This window comes from Myxine glutinosa, chromosome 5 (genome assembly GCF_964187855.1).
Source record: "Myxine glutinosa chromosome 5, kmMyxGlut1.1, whole genome shotgun sequence".
Lineage (NCBI taxonomy): Eukaryota > Metazoa > Chordata > Myxini > Myxiniformes > Myxinidae > Myxine > Myxine glutinosa.
In genome coordinates this window covers 101,495,270-101,515,124 of record NC_136265.1, presented here as the reverse complement: position 1 = coordinate 101,515,124, position 19,855 = coordinate 101,495,270, and the positions used below count along the sequence as shown (strand labels likewise).

Sequence of the window (19,855 nt, the reverse complement as noted above, 5' to 3'; positions counted from 1 at the left end):
ATCTCTTCCTGGTTACTCCCTCCTCCAGTATGATAGACCTGAGCCTCGTCCTGGTAGTGGGGTTGCTATCTTTATCAAAAACTATCCTCCTCACTCTCCTTGCACTGCCCTCTCTCCATCCCACCCCCAGGAGTACATCTGGTTACGGCTTCCTCTCCTTTCCCACCTTTTGTTCAGATGTGTTCTGCACCGTTCTCCAAACAGTGATGACTCCATTTACGTCTCCCTGTCTGACAACACGGACTAACTTCTATCAACTCATCCCAACTCTCTCTTCCTCATATGTGGCGACTTCAACTGTCATCATGCCAGCTGGCTGGGTGTGGGTTCATCTCTAACCAGCCATGGCTCCTCAGCAAAGGACTTCTGCGACTCAGTGGGACTGACACAATCTGTAAATTTACCGACCCGGATCTCAGTCAATGGAGTATCTTCTCTTCTGGACTTGGTTATGACTAACTTCCCTGCAAATGCCTGCTGCTCTTTTTTTGCTCCAATCGGTTCTTCTGATCATTTCCTTGTTAAAGTGGACTTCTCTCTGGCCATTCTCAGAGAGCCTACTCAGCACCGACGCGTCTGACATTTCACTCAGGCCGACTGGCACGGTCTTCAAGCAGCCATCAATCATCTGGACTGGTCTCCCGTCTCTACTGCCTCTGACATAAACTCTTCCTGGGAATTCTTCCAAAGTAAACTGCTCTCTCTCTCATGCACAGATTTATCCCTTCTCGTCTTCAGTTGCCATACCCTTCCTCCCGTCTAGGGTACACTGAAGCTTGTGGTGAGGCAGTTGCCATGAAGCAACTTGCCTTCACCTCATGGAAGGCTGATCCAACTGAAGGTAATCTCAGTTCCTTTCACAAAGCTCGGAACAAGTGTGTCTACCCTCAGGAGAGCCAGGAAACAATATCTCTCTGCTCTCAAAACTGAACTGTCAAACCTGTTCCCCTCCTACATGGTCACCTATTGATAAAACAGCACAAACAATTGATAACAGTTGGATGAGACAAATACAGAATGCTTGCCTTAGCTTTGTAAGTCATTCTCTTGGAGGAAATGAGCACGTGACATCTTCCAGAACTGAATCATTTTGAAGAGGCAATGTGACAATATGAGAATTTATTGAGTTGAAAGATTTTCTTGGCTCTGGAGGATTCGAATTTCCAATGGGATAGAACATGAAAGGACACCCATGACCATGTACCATTCTCCACACAGTGCTGTGCTGCCGAAGAAGTTTCTTGACGAGGATTACAATCATGGGTGGGTTGACACTCCATCGCATGCTACTGGACCGAGTACGCAGGTATTTGGAATTTGAAGTCAATATCTCGCCCGCTCCTTTTTTTTATTTACTCCATTTTACTCTCACATTAAATAAATCAGTGTGGCCACGGTTGCAAGGAGTCACTTTATTCAAACAGGCATTTTCATGAAAATTCAATATCTTGTTGAAAATATTTTTCAATTGACGGCATCTGCGTCACTTTTTCACTTCTTGGAAAGTCTGAGTTCTAAAGTGTGCCCTCCACAAAAGAGGGTTCACCATTATTGGGAAATATTTAGTTGCAGCACGAATTATGTGGCTTTACCCACAGGATTCTGGCTTCTGGATAGGGGACACTGATTGCACTCAGCAGAGTTGTGCCAATCATCATCATCTATGGAGTGTGGGATGTATGTTTGTAAGTATGTATTTACGTATGTGTACATATGTAGCCGAAATTCCAGCAATTGCATTTTTCATACATTAAAAAGAGTGCATGACCTTTTTGGGGGCACTTACGCTGTAAAGAAATTGTAATGTAATTGGAATTGTTGGAAATTCGTGATACATGTGAACACAAAATAATTTCCTTTTAAACTAAGTAAACGATCGCAGAACATGGTTATATGAGCTTATTGAGAAGAACAGTACAAAAGTGTTTTTACTCCCTGTCGTAGACGGGCCCTTCAACTCGTAAAGTAAATTCCCACATGGCTGCACATCCTAAAGGCTCTCTGGTCAGTGTGATCAAAAGCCAGGATGATTTGTCATGGACGTTTTGAGATTGTCTGAAGGACCAGAAATATTGGTCACAAACTGCACATTTGTATCGGGATTCACCATTATGAATTCTCCCATGTTTCAAGGTGTGTCGATTGCATGAAGGATTTTCCACAAATTATTACTTCCAAGTGTGTTTTGCGGTGGGATGATTGAGTGAAAGATTTTCTTTAAATTGTGCATCAGTGTGGACATTCTGTCGTTCGGCATGAGCTCGCATTATTTGATGAAGGATTTTCCACATTTTTTTTACATTTGTATGGGCATTGTCTGTTTGCAATCTCCTTGTTCTCCATTGTGAATTTTCACTTGCGTTTTCAGGTGAAATGACAAAATGAAAGATTTTCTCCAAATAGTGCGTTTGTACGGCCTCATGTTAGCGACGATGTTGTTACCCCATGACGCGCAATGAAAAGCGGGGACAAGCAATTGATTCATGTGTGAGACGATGTTGTTATACAAGGAATGGTTTGTGTAAAAAAAAGAAAAAAAAAAAAAAAAGGAATATCCACACAAATGCAAAAATTGTGAAAAAATACCTCGTTCATCATTTTCATTACACCATGATTTATTTATTTTTCCACATATTTTACATTTGTGTGAGAATTTTTATTCGTAGTATTCTTTCTCTCCACTGTAAATTCTTGTATGTTTTCAAATTGGAGGACCGAATAAAAAGCCTTTCATACAATGTACATTTCTATGGGCGTTTTCCATTGTGCATTTTCATGTGCTTTTTAAGGTTGGATGAGTGACTAAAAGATTTTCCACAAATTGTGCATTTGTATGGGCGTTCTCCATTGTGAATACTCATGTGGGTTTTAAGGGTGGATGACTGATTAAAAGATTTTCCACAAATTGTGCATTTGTATGGGCGTTCTCCATTGTGAATACTCATGTGGGTTTTAAGGGTGGATGACTGATTAAAAGATTTTCCACAAATTGTGCATTCATTTGGGCGTTCACCATTGTGAATTATAATGTGTCTTTTAAGGAAGGATGGTCGATTAAAAGATTTTCCACAATTCGTGCATTTGTATGGACGTTCACCCTTGTGATTTCCCATGTGTGTTTTAAGGGTGGATGACTGATTAAAAGATTTTCCACAAATTGTGCATTTGTATGGACGTTCACCCTTGTGATTTCCCATGTGTGTTTTAAGGGTGGATGACTGATTAAAAGATTTTCCACAAATTGTGCATTTGTATGGGCGTTCTCCATTGTGAATCCTCATGTGTGTTTTAAGGGTGGATGAACAATTAAATGATTTTTCACAAATTGTGCATATGTACGGGCGTTCACCATTGTGAATTCTCAAGTGTACTTTAAGGGAGGACGATTGAATAAAAGATGTTCCACAAATTGAACATTTGAAAGGGCGTTCACCATTGTGAATACTCATGTGTATTTTAAGGTAGGATGAAAGAACGAAGGATTTTCCACAATTTGTGCATTTGTATGGGCGTTCACCTTTGTGAATTCTCATGTGTGTTTTAAGAGTGGATGATTGAGTAAAAGATTTTTCGCAAATTGAACATTTGTATGGACGTTCACCATTGTGAATTCTGAGGTGTACTTTAAGGGAAGATGACTGACTGAAGGATTTTCCACAATTTGTGCATTTGCATGCATGTTCACCTTTCTTTCCTTTGTGAGCCTTGTGAAAATTATTCTCTGCAAACATTTCTTCATTTGGTTTTTCTTCTTTGTAAAAAGTCCTCTTGTTGGATTCATTTGGCGAGTCCTGCGGGCATGTGTCTGCGTCGTTCATAAAAGTAGATGCAGTCTCCCTTGTAGATTCAGTGTATTCACCTGTAAATACAACATCACATGACCTGTAAAAATATATCAGATGCTGTTCAATACTTATAACATCATTCTGACAAACGTACCTAAGTCGGACGCGCATGGGAGTCGATGGGTAGGGCACGGGACATATCGCCTCACCACCACTTTTTTGATGAGGGGGAATTATCCCCTTCTATGCCCCCCTCCCCCACATTCTACTGGAATGTAACATAAAACAAGTTCAGATACATTCAAGGTACACCACCCGCATTCCAAATTTAAAAAAACCATATCCTCCAGCTCGCGGCGGGGCGCCCGGCGATGCCGCCGTGCAGGACAAAGAGACTGTGCAGTGTCTGTGTGGTGTTATCACTGAACCCCTCCCTCAAACTTCTGTGAAATCGTTCCAAACTTCTTGTATGCACATTCTCTCCCATGTGTATGTCATAAGGGTGTTTAAAAAATTGTGAAAAAAGGTTTAAAATATATGTATTTTGGAAAAGAACAAATTCTTTAACTTCAATAGTTTATAAAAATGTATTATCACGTATATTACAAATCATATAATATTCATATGTATCAAATCCAACATATATTACAAACATACAATCAGTCATCTATATGTATTTCCATAAATACATACCTGGGCAGTGGCTGTGTTGTCACTGTACTACTCCATCAAACTTTAGTTTACGTGATGGTGAGGTGTTTTGAATTATGTGGTGTTTACGTGGTGGTGAGGTGTTGTTAATTACATAGTGGTGAGGTCTTTTTAATTATGAGATGAGGTGTTTTGAATTACGTGGTGTTTACCTGGTGGTGAGGTGTTTTGAATTACATGGTGTTTATGTGGTGGTGAGGTGTTTTGAATTACATGGTGTTTATGTGGTGGTGAGGTGTTTTGAATTAAATGGTGTTTATGTGGTGGTGAGGTGTTTTGAATTACATGGTGTTTATGTGGTGGTGAGGTGTTTTGAATTACATGGTGTTTATGTGGTGGTGAGGTGTTTTGAATTAAATGGTGTTTATGTGGTGGTGAGGTGTTTTGAATTACATGGTGTTTATGTGGTGGTGAGGTGTTTTGAATGATGTGGTGTTTACGTGGTGGTGAGGTGTTTTGATTTACGTGGTGTGAGTTGTTTTGAATTACGTGGTGTTTACGTGGTGTGAGTTGTTTTGAATTACGTGGTGTTTACGTGGTGGTGAGGTGTTTTTAATTACGTGGTGATGAGGTGTTTTTAACAATGTGGCTGTGAGGTGTTTTTAATAACCTGACTGTGAGGCGTTTTTAATAACGTGGCTGTGAGGTGTTTTTAATAACTTGACTGTGAGGTGTTTTTAATTACGTGGTGATGAGGTGGTTTTAATAACATGGCTGTGAGGTGTTTTTAACAACGTGTCTGTGAGGCGTTTTTAATAACATGGCTGTGAGGTGTTTTTAACAACGTGTCTGTGAGGCGTTTTTAATAACGTGGCTGTGAGGTGTTTTTAATACCGTGACTGAGAGGAGTTTTTAATAACGTGGCTGAGGAGTTTTTAATAACGTGACTGTGAGGAGTTTTTAATAACGTGACTGTGAGGCGTTTTTAATAACGTGGCTGTTAGGTGTTTAGAATTACGTGGTGTTTACGTGGTGGTGAGGTGTTTTGAATTACATGGTGATGAGGTGTTTTTAATTACGTGGTGATGAGGTGTTTTTAATAACGTGGCTGTGAGGTGTTTTTGATAACGTGACTGTGAGGTGTTTTTAGTTACGTGGTGATGAGGTGGTTTTAATAACGTGGCTGTGAGGTGTTTTTAACAACGTGTCTGTGAGGCGTTTTTAATAACGTGGCTGTGAGGTGTTTTTAATAACATGGCTGTGAGGTGTTTTTAATACCGTGGCTGTGAGGTGTTTTTAATAACGTGGCTGTGAGGTGTTTTTCATAACGTGGCTGTGAGGTGTTTTGAATTACATGGTGGTGAGGTGTTTTGAATTACGTGGTGGTGAGGTGTTTTGAATTACGTGGTGGTGAGGTGTTTTGAATTACGTGGTGGTGAGGTGTTTTGAATTACGTGGTGGTGAGGTGTTTTGAATTACGTCGTGGTGAGGTGTTTTGAATTACGTGGTGGTGAGGTGTTTCGAATCACGTGGTGGTGAGGCGTTTTGAATCACAAGGTGGTGAGGTGTTTTGAATTACGTGGTGATTACGTGGTGGTGAGATGTTTTTAATCACGTGGTGATGAGGTGTTTTTAATTACCTGTGAGGCGTTTTTAATAACGTGACTGTGAGGTGTTCTTAATTACGTGGTGATGAGCTGGTTTTAATAACGTGGCTGTGAGGTGTTTTTAATAACGTGGCTGTGAGGTGGTTTTAACAACGTGGCTGTGAGGTGTTTTTAACAACATGTCTGTGAGGCGTTTTTAATAACGTGGCTGTGAGGTGTTTTTAACAACATGTCTGTGAGGTGTTTTTAACAACATGTCTGTGAAGCGTTTTTAATAACGTGGCTGTGAGGTGTTTTTAATAACGTGGCTGTGAGGTGTTTTTAATAACGGGGCTGTGAGGTGTTTTTAATAACGTGACTGTGAGGAGTATTTAAATAACGTGACTGTGAGGAGTTTTTAATACCGTGACTGAGGAGTTTTTAATAATGTGGCTGTGAGTTTTTAATAACGTGGCTGTGAGGTGTTTTTAATAACGTGGCTGTGAGGTGTTTTAATCACATGGATGTGAGGAGTTTTTAATAACGTGACTGTGAGGTGTTTTTAATAACGTGACTGTGAGTTTTTAATAACGTGACTGTGAGGCGTTTTTAATAACGTGGCTGTGAGGTGTTTTGAATTACGTGGTGTTTACGTGGTGGTAAGGTGTTTTGAATTACGTGGTGATGAGGTGTTTTTAATTACGTGGTGATGAGGTGTTTTTAATAACGTGGCTGTGAGGTGTTTTTAATAACGTGACTGTGAGGTGTTTTAAATAACGTGGCTGTGAGGTGCTTTAATAACGTGGCGGAGAGGTGTTTTTACTAACGAACAGCTCATCCGGCGTGGCCCTCTGGCGGTCACCGCACGTATCCCGGCGAAGGCAGGCAGGCAGGCAGGTAGGAAAATCCTCGCGGTGCGTATCTCGGCAAAGCAGGCAGAAGGCAATATGCACGCGTCTGTGGTCCGGCACGGCTGTCTTTCACAGCGCGATCAATACAACTGCACGGAGCGTAGGGAGCACTTTCACTCTCGTAACTGACACAGCGCAAGTCATCTGCACTCCTCGGGGATATGACTCCAGCTCAACTCCACTCATAACTCATGCGCATCCCCTCTCATAACTGAGGTCTCACAACTCATTTGCCCCATAACTCGTAACTCAACGGAGGACCGAATACAGCGCGCCCCTTCTCATAACTTAACGAGCGCATCTCCCCTCATAACTTAGCGCTCCGAACCGACTCTCATAACTCACACAGCGCAACTCGTCTGCCTCCTCGGGGATCTGACTCCAGCTCAACTCCACTCATAACTCGTCTGGCTTGCCCTGCGCGCATCTCATAACTCATCTCAGCGCATCTCCCCTCATAACTGAGGTGGGGGCTCTCGGCACAGGGTTATATCGTCCTGCCCTTAGCCCGACTCGAACGTTCCAAACCCCGCCTTTTGCCGCAGTGGTAGGTCACTCCCCTCGAGCCCTGATTGGCGGCTCGCGCTTACCGTCGGCTCCTCTGCCTTCCTTCGGCCTTGATCGACTTGTTCAGGCCGGCCTCGTGGTATTTCGCGCCAAAACCCAAAGCATCGAGGCATCATAAGCATCGTAAAGGACCTAACTCTCATTGTCCTACTCAACACAAAACTAAACACAGGAAAGGTCTACACTTACATTTACTACGAAATAACAGAGCTTAAACGAGGCTACGTGTTGTAGTGTAACTAAACCAGGAGGGGAAATTAACCTTTATCATAACAACACAAAACCGCAACAATATGTTATGTTTTCTTCTGCCCCCCCCCCCCCCCCCCGAGATTAGCCATCAGCAGTAGGAGAATGGGGACCCTGACGCACACTAAAATTTAACATTGAAGTCAATGGGGAAAATTAAGGTTAATTATTGACTCGCTAGATTTTCAATTCGATTTTGTCCTCCAAATCCTCCCCATCTACGCCATTAACAAAGGTTAAATCCTCAATAGACCCCCAAACCCTTGTTGATTCTAAAACACCCATATTTTCTTTGAGCACCTCCTGAGTCACATATCATTTTTTCTAAGCCCCGCACATTTCCCCTCAGCCACGTCCACTTTCTCCCAAGCCCTGCCCACTTTTATAAACCCCACCCACTATTACATAATTTCCAGCTAAGCCTTGCCCTTGGTTAAGCCTTGCCCTTGGTTAAGCCTTGCCCAGAGATTTTCTCAGGGAATTTCCAAAGGAAACCACACCCACCATTCTTATATAAAGGGTTGAAACACAGGCTAAATTTAAACAATTTTTTACTTTTATTGAGAATGGACTCCTGTGCTGTGCTTGAGTGCGGTGACTTTGGAGTTCCTTTGAGTCCTACTCCCTCTGTGTGGAACTAAACCTTCAAATTGATGAACTGGATTCAAACCTCTTATCAATGGAGGTAAGAGTTTCTTTTAATATATACAGAGTTTGATTTTTTACATTTAATAATCTTGTATTAAATTAATACGTTGTTATTTTCTCTCACAGGAAATTGTATCTGAGATAAAAAATGAAAATACCGCTTTTACCACAACTTGGGGTGAAATTATTGATTTGTTTGAAGACCATTTGAACAACCATGACCCACAGACCGAGTTTTACCTTGATAATCCAGCCAAAGTGGAGACTCACTAAATTTGGGAAAAACATGTCATGAGTTCTGCCTCGCTGGTTCAAAATGTGGAGCCTACCTTGAAGACTCACTAAATTCAATAAAATCAGGAAAAGAGTTTTACCTTGGAGATTTTGAAAACTTGTTTCATTTTGGAGACTCCACCTGTGGGGTCTATCTTGGAGATGCTTCCTATCTTGGAGACTCTGCTTACGGATTACACAATCTGCTTATGAGGACTTCCGTTTCCGGTCCCTCGAGTAAGGAAGTGACTTCGACCTCTGCATGGCAGCTAATTTAAAGTATTTTTCCATTCGTGTCTTCGTCAATTTTCCACTCATTATTTAATTGTGCATGTGTTACTGTGTGTTTATAGTTAGTTTTGATTTGCAATTCATGCAAACTTGTGTAAAATTAATACTTTTCTGTTCGCACCGCGTGCGTCTCTTTATGCCTGGTCTCTTTTGGCTTCCCTCCCTGCATCGGTGTTTTGTGAATTTAAGTTATTTCCTTCACTGTATTGCTTATTTCTTAGATTTTCACTTCTCCCCCTAACTTCCCCAAACATCTACCCATTGTCTAACGTTTTAAATACAATAAATAAATGAATAAAATTCCTTCTATCATCGCGGGCACGTGTGCTTGCTGTCTCGCCCGCCCCCTTTATGTCCTAATTTTCTACCTCTTCCTTCCATCTCCAGCCGAAACTCGCCCTTCCAATTCTAGTTTCCTTCTTCTCATTTAACCCTTTCTCCTTCTCATTTAACACCTCACTGTGCCTCTTCCCATCACCATCAAACCATTTGTCCTCCTCATCCTTCCCTTTCTCCGAACCCTACTGTAATCTACGACACACTATCAACAGCTCTCCCTACCTCCCCCTCTCTCCCCTCATCTTACCCTACCCCTCCCCTCCACTGTCCTGTACCCGATGCTCCCCCTCCCTCGTCCTTAATGGTATGGCCCTCAAACAATTGGGGCCTTCGCTCAAATCTGATTGATCTCTCCATAAAGGTTGCTTCTGACAAACCAGACGTAATCTGCTTAACAGAAACTTTCCTCCTTGAAGATGTCTCTGATTCCTTAATATCTCTTCCTGGTTACTCCCTCCTCCGGTATGATATACCTGAGCCTCGTCCTGGTAGTGGGGTTGCTATCTTTATCAAAAACTATCCTCCTCACTCTCCTTGCACTGCCCTCTCTCCATGCCACCCCCAGGAGTACCTCTGGCTACGGCTTCCTCTCCTTTCCCACCTTTTGTTCAGATGTGTTCTGCACCGTTCTCCAAACAGTGATGACTCCATTTACGTCTCCCTGTCTGACAACACGGACTAAATTCTATCAACTCATCCCAACTCTCTCTTCCTTATATGTGGCGACTTCAACTGTCATCATGCCAGCTGGCTGGGTGTGGGTTCATCTCTAACCAGCCATGGCTCCTCAGCAAAGGACTTCTGCGACTCAGTGGGACTGACACAATCTGTAAATTTACCGACCCGGATCTCAGTCAATGGAGTATCTTCTCTTCTGGACTTGGTTATGACTAACTTCCCTGCAAATGCCTGCTGCTCTTCTTTTGCTCCAATCGGTTCTTCTGATCATTTCCTTGTTAAAGTGGACTTCTCTCTGGCCATTCTCAGAGAGCCTCCTCAGCGCCGACGCGTCTGACATTTCACTCAGGCCGACTGGCACGGTCTTCAAGCAGCCATCAATCATCTGGACTGGTCTCCCGTCTCTACTGCCTCTGACATAAACTCTTCCTGGGAATTCTTCCAAAGTAAACTGCTCTCTCTCTCATGCACAGATTTATCCCTTCTCGTCTTCAGTTGCCATACCCTTCCTCCCGTCTAGGGTACACTGAAGCTTGTGGTGAGGCAGTTGCCATGAAGCAACTTGCCTTCACCTCATGGAAGGCTGATCCAACTGAAGGTAATCTCAGTTCCTTTCACAAAGCTCGGAACAAGTGTGTCTACCCCCAGGAGAGCCAGGAAACAATATCTCTCTGCTCTCAAAACTGAACTCTCAAACCTGTTCCCCTCCTACATGGTCACCTATTGATAAAACAGCACAAACAATTGATAACAGTTGGATGAGACAAATACAGAATGCTTGCCTTAGCTTTGTAAGTTATTCTCTTGGAGGAAATGAGCACGTGACATCTTCCAGAACTGAATCATTTTGAAGAGGCAATGTGACAATATGAGAATTTATTGAGTTGAAAGATTTTATTGGCTCTGGAGGACTCGAATTTCCAATGGGATAGAACATGAAAGGATACCCATGACCATGTACCATTCTCCACACAGAGTGCTGTGCTGCCGAAGAAGTTTCTTTACGAGGATTACAATCATGGGTGGGTTGACACTCCATCGCATGCTACTGGACCGAGTACGCAGGTATTTGGAATTTGAAGTCAATATCTCGCCCGCTCCTTTTTTTTATTTACTCCATTTTACTCTCACATAAAATAAATCAGTGTGGCCACGGTTGCAAGGAGTCACTTTATTCAAACAGGCATTTTCATGAAAATTCAATATCTTGTTGAAAATATTTTTCAATTGACGGCATCTGCGTCACTTTTTCACTTCTTGGAAAGTCTGAGTTCTAAAGTGTGCCCTCCACAAAAGAGGGTTCACCATTATTGGGAAATATTTAGTTGCAGCACCAATTATGTGGCTTTACCCACAGGATTCTGGCTTCTGAATAGGGGACACTGATTGCACTCAGCAGAGTTGTGCCAATCATCATCATCTATGGAGTGTGGGATGTATGTTTGTAAGTATGTATTTACGTATGTGTACATATGTAGCCGAAATTCCAGCAATTGCATTTTTCATATACACAAAGAATTAAGTTAAGCACCCCCCCCGTTTTTTTACAACCTCGCACATTACAAGTTTGTTGTCGTCAAAACAGTGTAATATACCCATGATATTGCTATATTTTCTGGAGAAGTGATATTATGGTCACATAAAAACATAACAATCATGCCGTTTTCAATATTTTATTCTGCATAATTTAAGGTGAAATTTTTTGGGAATTTTAGGCATATTTTCACCTCAATTTAAGTATGGAGCTATAGGTCCATCACGGACAGTGTGGATGACGTTTATGTTTTCTAACGTACAGTCATTGTTCTGAGAAGACCTCTAGCGATCTTTGCGTCAATAACGTCAATAACGTCAATAACGTCAAATGTCAATAACGTGTAAGTGACGTCAATAACTAATGTCATACCAATCATTATTTGATCTCACATACCTCAGAATATATGCCAATGTATACATATACACAAAGAATATATATTAGGGGGTGCTTACCTTAATTCGTTGTGTAGGGGTGCTTAACTTAATTCTTTGTGTATACATTAAAAAGAGTGCATGACCTTTTTGGGGGCACTTACGCTGTAAAGAAATTGTAATGTAATTGGAATTGTTGGAAATTCGTGATACATGTGAACACAAAATAATTTCCTTTTAAACTAAGTAAACGATCGCAGAACATGGTTATATGAGCTTATTGAGAAGAACAGTACAAAAGTGTTTTTACTCCCTGTCGTAGACGGGCCCTTCAACTCGTAAAGTAAATTCCCACATGGCTGCACATCCTAAAGGCTCTCTGGTCAGTGTGATCAAAAGCCAGGATGATTTGTCATGGACGTTTTGAGATTGTCTGAAGGACCAGAAATATTGGTCACAAACTGCACATTTGTATCGGGATTCACCATTATGAATTCTCCCATGTTTCAAGGTGTGTCGATTGCATGAAGGATTTTCCACAAATTATTACTTCCAAGTGTGTTTTGCGGTGGGATGATTGAGTGAAAGATTTTCCTTAAATTGTGCATCAGTGTGGACATTCTGTCGTTCGGCATGAGCTCGCATTATTTGATGAAGGATTTTCCACATTTTTTTTACATTTGTATGGGCATTGTCTGTTTGCAATCTCCTTGTTCTCCATTGTGAATTTTCACTTGCGTTTTCAGGTGAAATGACAAAATGAAAGATTTTCTCCAAATAGTGCGTTTGTACGGCCTCATGTTAGCGACGATGTTGTTACCCCACGACGCGCAATGAAAAGCGGGGACAAGCAATTGATTCATGTGTAGGACGATGTTGTTATACAAGGAATGGTTTGTGTAAAAAAAAGAAAGAAAAAAAAAAGGAATATCCACACAAATGCAAAAATTGTGAAAAAATACCTCGTTCATCATTTTCATTACACCATGATTTATTTATTTTTCCACATATTTTACATTTGTGTGAGAATTTTTATTCGTAGTATTCTTTCTCCCCGCTGTAAATTCTTGTATGTTTTCAAATTGGAGGACCGAATAAAAAGCCTTTCATACAATGTACATTTCTATGGGCGTTTTCCATTGTGTATTTTCATGTGCTTTTTAAGGTTGGATGAGTGACTAAAAGATTTTCCACAAATTGTGCATTTGTATGGGCGTTCTCCATTGTGAATACTCATGTGGGTTTTAAGGGTGGATGACTGATTAAAAGATTTTCCACAAATTGTGCATTTGTATGGGCGTTCTCCATTGTGAATACTCATGTGGGTTTTAAGGGTGGATGACTGATTAAAAGATTTTCCACAAATTGTGCATTTGTATGGGCGTTCTCCATTGTGAATACTCATGTGGGTTTTAAGGGTGGATGACTGAGTAAAAGATTTTCCACAAATTGTGCATTTGTATGGGCGTTCACCATTGTGAATTCTCATGTGTATTTTAAGGGTACATGGATGAATGAAAGATTTTCCACAGATTGTGCATTCATTTGGGCGTTCTCCAGTGTGAACTGCCATGTGTTTTTTAAGGTTGGATGATTGATTAAAAGATTTTCCACAAATTGTGCATTTGTATGGACGTTCACCGCTGTGAATTCTCGTGTGTGTTTTAAGGGTGGATGATTGATTAAATGATTTTTCACAAATTGTGCATATGTACGGGCGTTCACCATTGTGAATTCTCAAGTGTACTTTAAGGGAGGACGACTGAATAAAAGATGTTCCACAAATTGAACATTTGAAAGGGCGTTCACCATTGTGAATACTCATGTGTATTTTAAGGTTGGATGAAAGAATGAAGGATTTTCCACAATTTGTGCATTTGTATGGGCGTTCACCTTTGTGAATTCTCATGTGTGTTTTAAGAGTGGATGATTGAGTAAAAGATTTTCCGCAAATTGAACATTTGTATGGACGTTCACCATTGTGTATTCTGAGGTGTACTTTAAGGGAAGATGACTGACTGAAGGATTTTCCACAATTTGTGCATTTGCATGCACATTCACCTTTCTTTCCTTTGTGAGCCTTGTGAAAATTATTCTCTGCAAACATTTCTTCATTTGGTTTTTCTTCTTTGTAAAAAGTCCTCTTGTTGGATTCATTTGGTGAGTCCTGCGGGCATGTGTCTGCGTCGTTCATAAAAGTAGATGCAGTCTCCCTTGTAGATTCAGTGTATTCACCTGTAAATACAACATCACATGACCTGTAAAAATATATCAGATGCTGTTCAATACTTATAACATCATTCTGACATTCTGACAAACGTACCTAAGTCGTATGCGCATGGGAGTCGATGGGTAGGGCACGGGACATATCGCCTCACCACCACTTTTTTGATGAGGGGGAATTATCCCCTTCTATGCCCCCCTCCCCCACATTCTACTGGAATGTAACATAAAACAAGTTCAGATACATTCAAGGTACACCACCCCCATTCCAAATTTAAAAAAACCATATCCTTCAGCTCGCGGCGGAGCGCCCGGCGACGCCGCCGTGCAGGACAAAGAGTCTGTGCAGTGTCTGTGTGGTGTTATCACTGAACCCCTCCCTCAAACTTCTGTGAAATCGTACCAAACTTCTTGTATGCACCTTCTCTCCCATGTGTATGTCCTAAGGGTGTTAAAAAATTGTGAAAAAAGGTTTAAAATATATGTATTTTGGAAAAGAACAAATTCTTTAACTTCAATAGTTTATAAAAATGTATTATCACGTATATTACAAATCATATAATATTGTTGCGGATATGGGATTTGGCCTCCATATCCGCTTGTAAATATTCCCCTATTTCCCCAATACTCCCCAACTATCCCCAATCCCCCATTCCGTAGTCCCATTGTCTGTAAACAACAGTCTGTAGAACCGACCTTCCCCTTTTTCCCCCATTAACTGTCGTGCCCAGGTTCACCGCATCTCACGTAGACAACTATAGGACCTCTTGCTAGTTATTCTTAGTCTATGTCAGTTAAGGACTCGTTTCCATTAATTCTGACTCTTCGTTGCACCAGAATGTGATTGTATGGCACCAGTAGTGAGTTTAGGACCTCCCCATACCTCCTCCCATCTTCCCCATGAAACAACAACAACAACAACAACTACAACAACAACAGCGCGCGGGGAGTGTGCGTCCTCACTCCGGCTCGGTTAGCCGCCATTGCCCATGTGCGCCGACGGGGTTACCACGAAGGGGCTGACTGTCGGCCCCTCGTCAAGGGCGGAGCCCGGTAACCCCCCGCACCCAATAAGAAGCAACGGGCCGATTCCATCTGGGGCGGAGCTAACGAGCCGAGGGCGTGTCACTCCCCGCCGGATATACGCAGCGACTTACCGGACGTGACGTCAGATGCGCCCCGAGCTTGAAGTGAAGAGAACCAGACGCCACCTCCGAGCGCTGAGAGACCTCCCTGCATCTTTTGGGCCGCGCTATCCTGTCCCTGAGCACAAGGTGCACCTTGTGCTGTCCACCGACTACCTGCCCTTCCTTGCCATCAATCCCGGTGTGAGTCAGTCTTGTCCCGTTTATCTGTCGTCTGTCGGGGCTACTATAAGACCGTATTTAAGTGCCTACCTTTCTATGCTGTCTCTCTTGTCCTTGTAATCTAACGTTCCGAAATATTATAACCTCCTCCGGAGGTCTTGAGAACTGTACCCCTGGTGTCGTGTCATTTAACCCAGCCGTTGTGTCCTTTCCTCAATTGATTTAGCGTAGCGCGACACGGCCAACGTTCGAGTATAATCGGGTAAACTGTGCAGACGCGGTCATACCAAACCGCTCGGTAAACCAACATCCACAACCGCGTCTAACAATATTCATATGTATCAAATCCAACATACATTACAAACATACAATCAGTCATCCATATGTATTTCCATAAATACATACCTGGGCAGTGGCTGTGTTGTCACTGTACTACTCCATCAAACTTGAGTTTACGTGATGGTGAGGTGTTTTGAATTACATGGTGTTTATGTGGTGGTGAGGTGTTTTGAATTACATGGTGTTTATGTGGTGGTGAGGTGTTTTGAATGACGTGGTGTTTACGTGGTGGTGAGGTGTTTTTAATTATGTGGTGATGAGGTGTTTTTAATAACGTGGCTGTGAGGTGTTTTTAATAACGTGACTGTGAGGTGTTTTAAATAACGTGGCTGTGAGGTGCTTTAATAACGTGGCGGAGAGGTGTTTTCACTAACGAACAGCTCATCTGGCGTGGCCCTCTGGCGGTCACCGCGCGTATGCCGGCGAAGGCAGGCAGGCAAGGCAGGCAGGAAAATCCTCGCGGCGCATATCTCGGCAAAGCAGGCAGAAGGCAATATGCACGCGTCTGTGGTCCGGCACGGCTGTCTTTCACAGCGCGATCAATACAACTGCATGGAGCGTGGGGAGCACTTTCACTCTCGTAACTGACACAGCGCAAGTCGTCTGCACTCCTCGGGGATATGACTCCAGCTCAACTCCACTCATAACTCATGCGCATCCCCTCTCATAACTGAGGTCTCACAACTCATTTGCCCCATAACTCGTAACTCAACGGAGGACCGAATACAGCGCACCCCTTCTCATAACTTAACGAGCGCATCTCCCCTCACAACTTAGCGCTCCGAACCGACTCTCATAACTCACACAGCGCAACTCGTCTGCCTCCTCGGGGATCTGACTCCAGCTCAACTCCACTCATAACTCGTCTGGCTTGCCCTGCGCGCATCTCATAACTCATCTCAGCGCATCTCCCCTCATAACTGAGGTGGGGGCTCTCGGCACAGGGTTATATCGTCCCGCCCTTAGCCCGACTCGAACGTTCCAAACCCCGCCTTTTGCCGCAGTGGTAGGTCACTCCCCTTGAACCCAGATTGGCGGCTCGCGCTTACCGTCGGCTCCTCTGCCTTCCTTCGGCCTTGATCGACTTGTTCAGGCCAGCCTCGTGGTATTTCGCGCCAAAACCCAAAGCATCGAGGCATCATAAGCATCGTAAAGGACCTAACTCTCATTGTCCTACTCAACGCAAAACTAAACACAGGAAAGGTCTACGCTTACATTTACAACGAAATAACAGAGCTTAAACGAGGCTACGTGTTGTAGTGTAACTAAACCAGGAGGGGAAATTGACCTTTATCATAAAAACACAAAACCGCAACAATATGTTATGTTTTCTTCTGCCCCCCCCCCCCGAGATTAGCCATCAGCAGTTGGAGAATGGGGGCCCTGACGCACACTAAAATTTAACATTGAAGTCAATGGGGAAAATTAAGGTTAATTATTGACTCGCTAGATTTTCAATTCGATTTTGTCCTCCAAATCCTCCCCATCTACGCCATTAACAAAGGTTAAATCCTCAATAGACCCCCAAACCCTTGTTGATTCTAAAACACCCATATTTTCTTTGAGCACCTCCTGAGTCACATATCATTTTTTCTAAGCCCCGCACATTTCCCCTAAGCCACGTCCACTTTCTCCCAAGCCCTGCCCACTTTTATAAACCCCACCCACTATTACATAATTTCCAGCTAAGCCTTGCCCTTGGTTAAGCCTTGCCCTTGGTTAAGCCTTGCCCAGAGATTTTCTCAGGGAATTTCCAAAGGAAACCACACCCACCATTCTTATATAAAGGGTTGAAACACAGGCTAAATTTAAACAATTTTTTACTTTTATTGAGAATGGACTACTGTGCTGAGCTTGAGTGCGGTGACTTTGGAGTTCCTTTGAGTCCTACTCCCTGTGTGGAACTAAACCTTCAAATTGATGAACTGGATTCAAACCTCTTATCAATGGAGGTAAGAGTTTCTTTTAATATTTACAGAGTTTGATTTTTTACATTTAATAATCTTGTATTAAATTAATACGTTGTTATTTTCTCTCACAGGAAATTGTATCTGAGATACAAAATGAAAATACCGCTTTTACCACAACTTGGGGTGAAATTATTGATTTGTTTGAAGACCATTTGAACAACCATGGCCCACAGACCGAGTTTTACCTTGATAATCCAGCCAAAGTGGAGACTCACTAAATTTGGGAAAAACATGTCATGAGTTCTGCCTCGATGGTTCTAAATGTGGAGCCTACCTTGAAGACTCACTAAATTCAATAAAATCAGGAAAATAGTTTTACCTTGGAGATATTGAAAACTTGTTTCATTTTGGAGACTCTACCTGTGGGGTCTATCTTGGAGATGCTTCCTATCTTGGAGACTCTGCTTACGGATTACACAATCTGCTTATGAGGACTTCCGTTTCCGGTCCCTCGAGTAAGGAAGTGACTTCGACCTCTGCATGGCAGCTAATTTAAAGTATTTTCCCATTCGTGTCTTCGTCAATTTTCCACTCATTATTTAATTGTGCATGTGTTACTGTGTGTTTATAGTTAGTTTTGATTTGCAATTCATGCAAACTTGTGTAAAATTAATACTTTTCTGTTCGCACCACGTGCGTCTCTTTATGCCTGGTCTCTTTTGGCTTCCCTCCCTGCATCAGTGTTTTGTGAATTTAAGTTATTTCCTTCACTGTATTGCTTATTTCTTAGATTTTCTCTTCTCCCCCTAACTTCCCCAAACATCTACCCATTGTCTCACGTTTTAAATACAATAAATAAATGAATAAAATTCCTTCTATCCTCGCGGGCACGTGTGCTTGCTGTCTCGCCCGCCCCCTTTATGTCCTAATTTTCTACCTCTTCCTTCCATCTCCAGCCGAAACTCGCCCTTCCAATTCTAGTTTCCTTCTTCTCATTTAACCCTTTCTCCTTCTCATTTAACACCTCACTGTGCCTCTTCCCATCACCATCAAACCATTTGTCCTCCTCATCCTTCCCTTTCTCCGAACCCTACTGTAATCTCCGACACACTATCAACAGCTCTCCCTACCTCCCCCTCTCCCCCCTCATCTTACCCTACCCCTCCCCTGTCCTGTACCCGATGCTCCCCCTCCCTCGTCCTTAACGGTATGGCCCTCAAACAATTGGGGCCTTCGCTCAAATCTGATTGATCTCTCCATAAAGGTTGCTTCTGACAAACCAGACGTAATCTGCTTAACAGAAACTTTCCTCCTTGAAGATGTCTCTGATTCCTTAATATCTCTTCCTGGTTACTCCCTCCTCCGGTATGATAGACCTGAGCCTCGTCCTGGTAGTGGGGTTGCTATCTTTATCAAAAACTATCCTCCTCACTCTCCTTGCACTGCCCTCTCTCCATCCCACCCCCAGGAGTACATCTGGCTACGGCTTCCTCTCCTTTCCCACCTTTTGTTCAGATGTGTTCTGCACCGTTCTCCAAACAGTGATGACTCCATTTACGTCTCCCTGTCTGACAACACGGACTAACTTCTATCAACTCATCCCAACTCTCTCTTCCTCATATGTGGCGACTTCAACTGTCATCATGCCAGCTGGCTGGGTGTGGGTTCATCTCTAACCAGCCATGGCTCCTCAGCAAAGGACTTCTGCGACTCAGTGGGACTGACACAATCTGTAAATTTACCGACCCGGATCTCAGTCAATGGAGTATCTTCTCTTCTGGACTTGGTTATGACTAACTTCCCTGCAAATGCCTGCTGCTCTTCTTTTGCTCCAATCGGTTCTTCTGATCATTTCCTTGTTAAAGTGGACTTCTCTCTGGCCATTCTCAGAGAGCCTCCTCAGCGCTGACGCGTCTGACATTTCACTCAGGCCGACTGGCACGGTCTTCAAGCAGCCATCAATCATCTGGACTGGTCTCCCGTCTCTACTGCCTCTGACATAAACTCTTCCTGGGAATTCTTCCAAAGTAAACTGCTCTCTCTCTCATGCACAGATTTATCCCTTCTCGTCTTCAGTTGCCATACCCTTCCTCCCGTCTAGGGTACACTGAAGCTTGTGGTGAGGCAGTTGCCATGAAGCAACTTGCCTTCACCTCATGGAAGGCTGATCCAACTGAAGGTAATCTCAGT

At 42.8% G+C, this 19,855-nt stretch overlaps 1 protein-coding gene across 1 annotated transcript; it reads right to left on the bottom strand.

Annotated features, from left to right (window-relative positions):
• Nucleotides 1-1,397: 1,397 nt before the first annotated feature.
• LOC144892348 (uncharacterized) lies at nucleotides 1,398-14,116 on the bottom strand. Its single transcript, XM_078778438.1, has 2 exons — nucleotides 13,040-14,116; nucleotides 1,398-3,617 (listed from the first exon to the last, which is right to left on the bottom strand). The coding sequence occupies exons 1-2, from the start codon at nucleotides 14,078-14,080 to the stop codon at nucleotides 2,748-2,750; spliced, it is 1,911 nt and encodes a 636-aa protein (XP_078634564.1). The 5' UTR covers nucleotides 14,081-14,116; the 3' UTR covers nucleotides 1,398-2,747.
• Nucleotides 14,117-19,855: the final 5,739 nt, after the last annotated feature.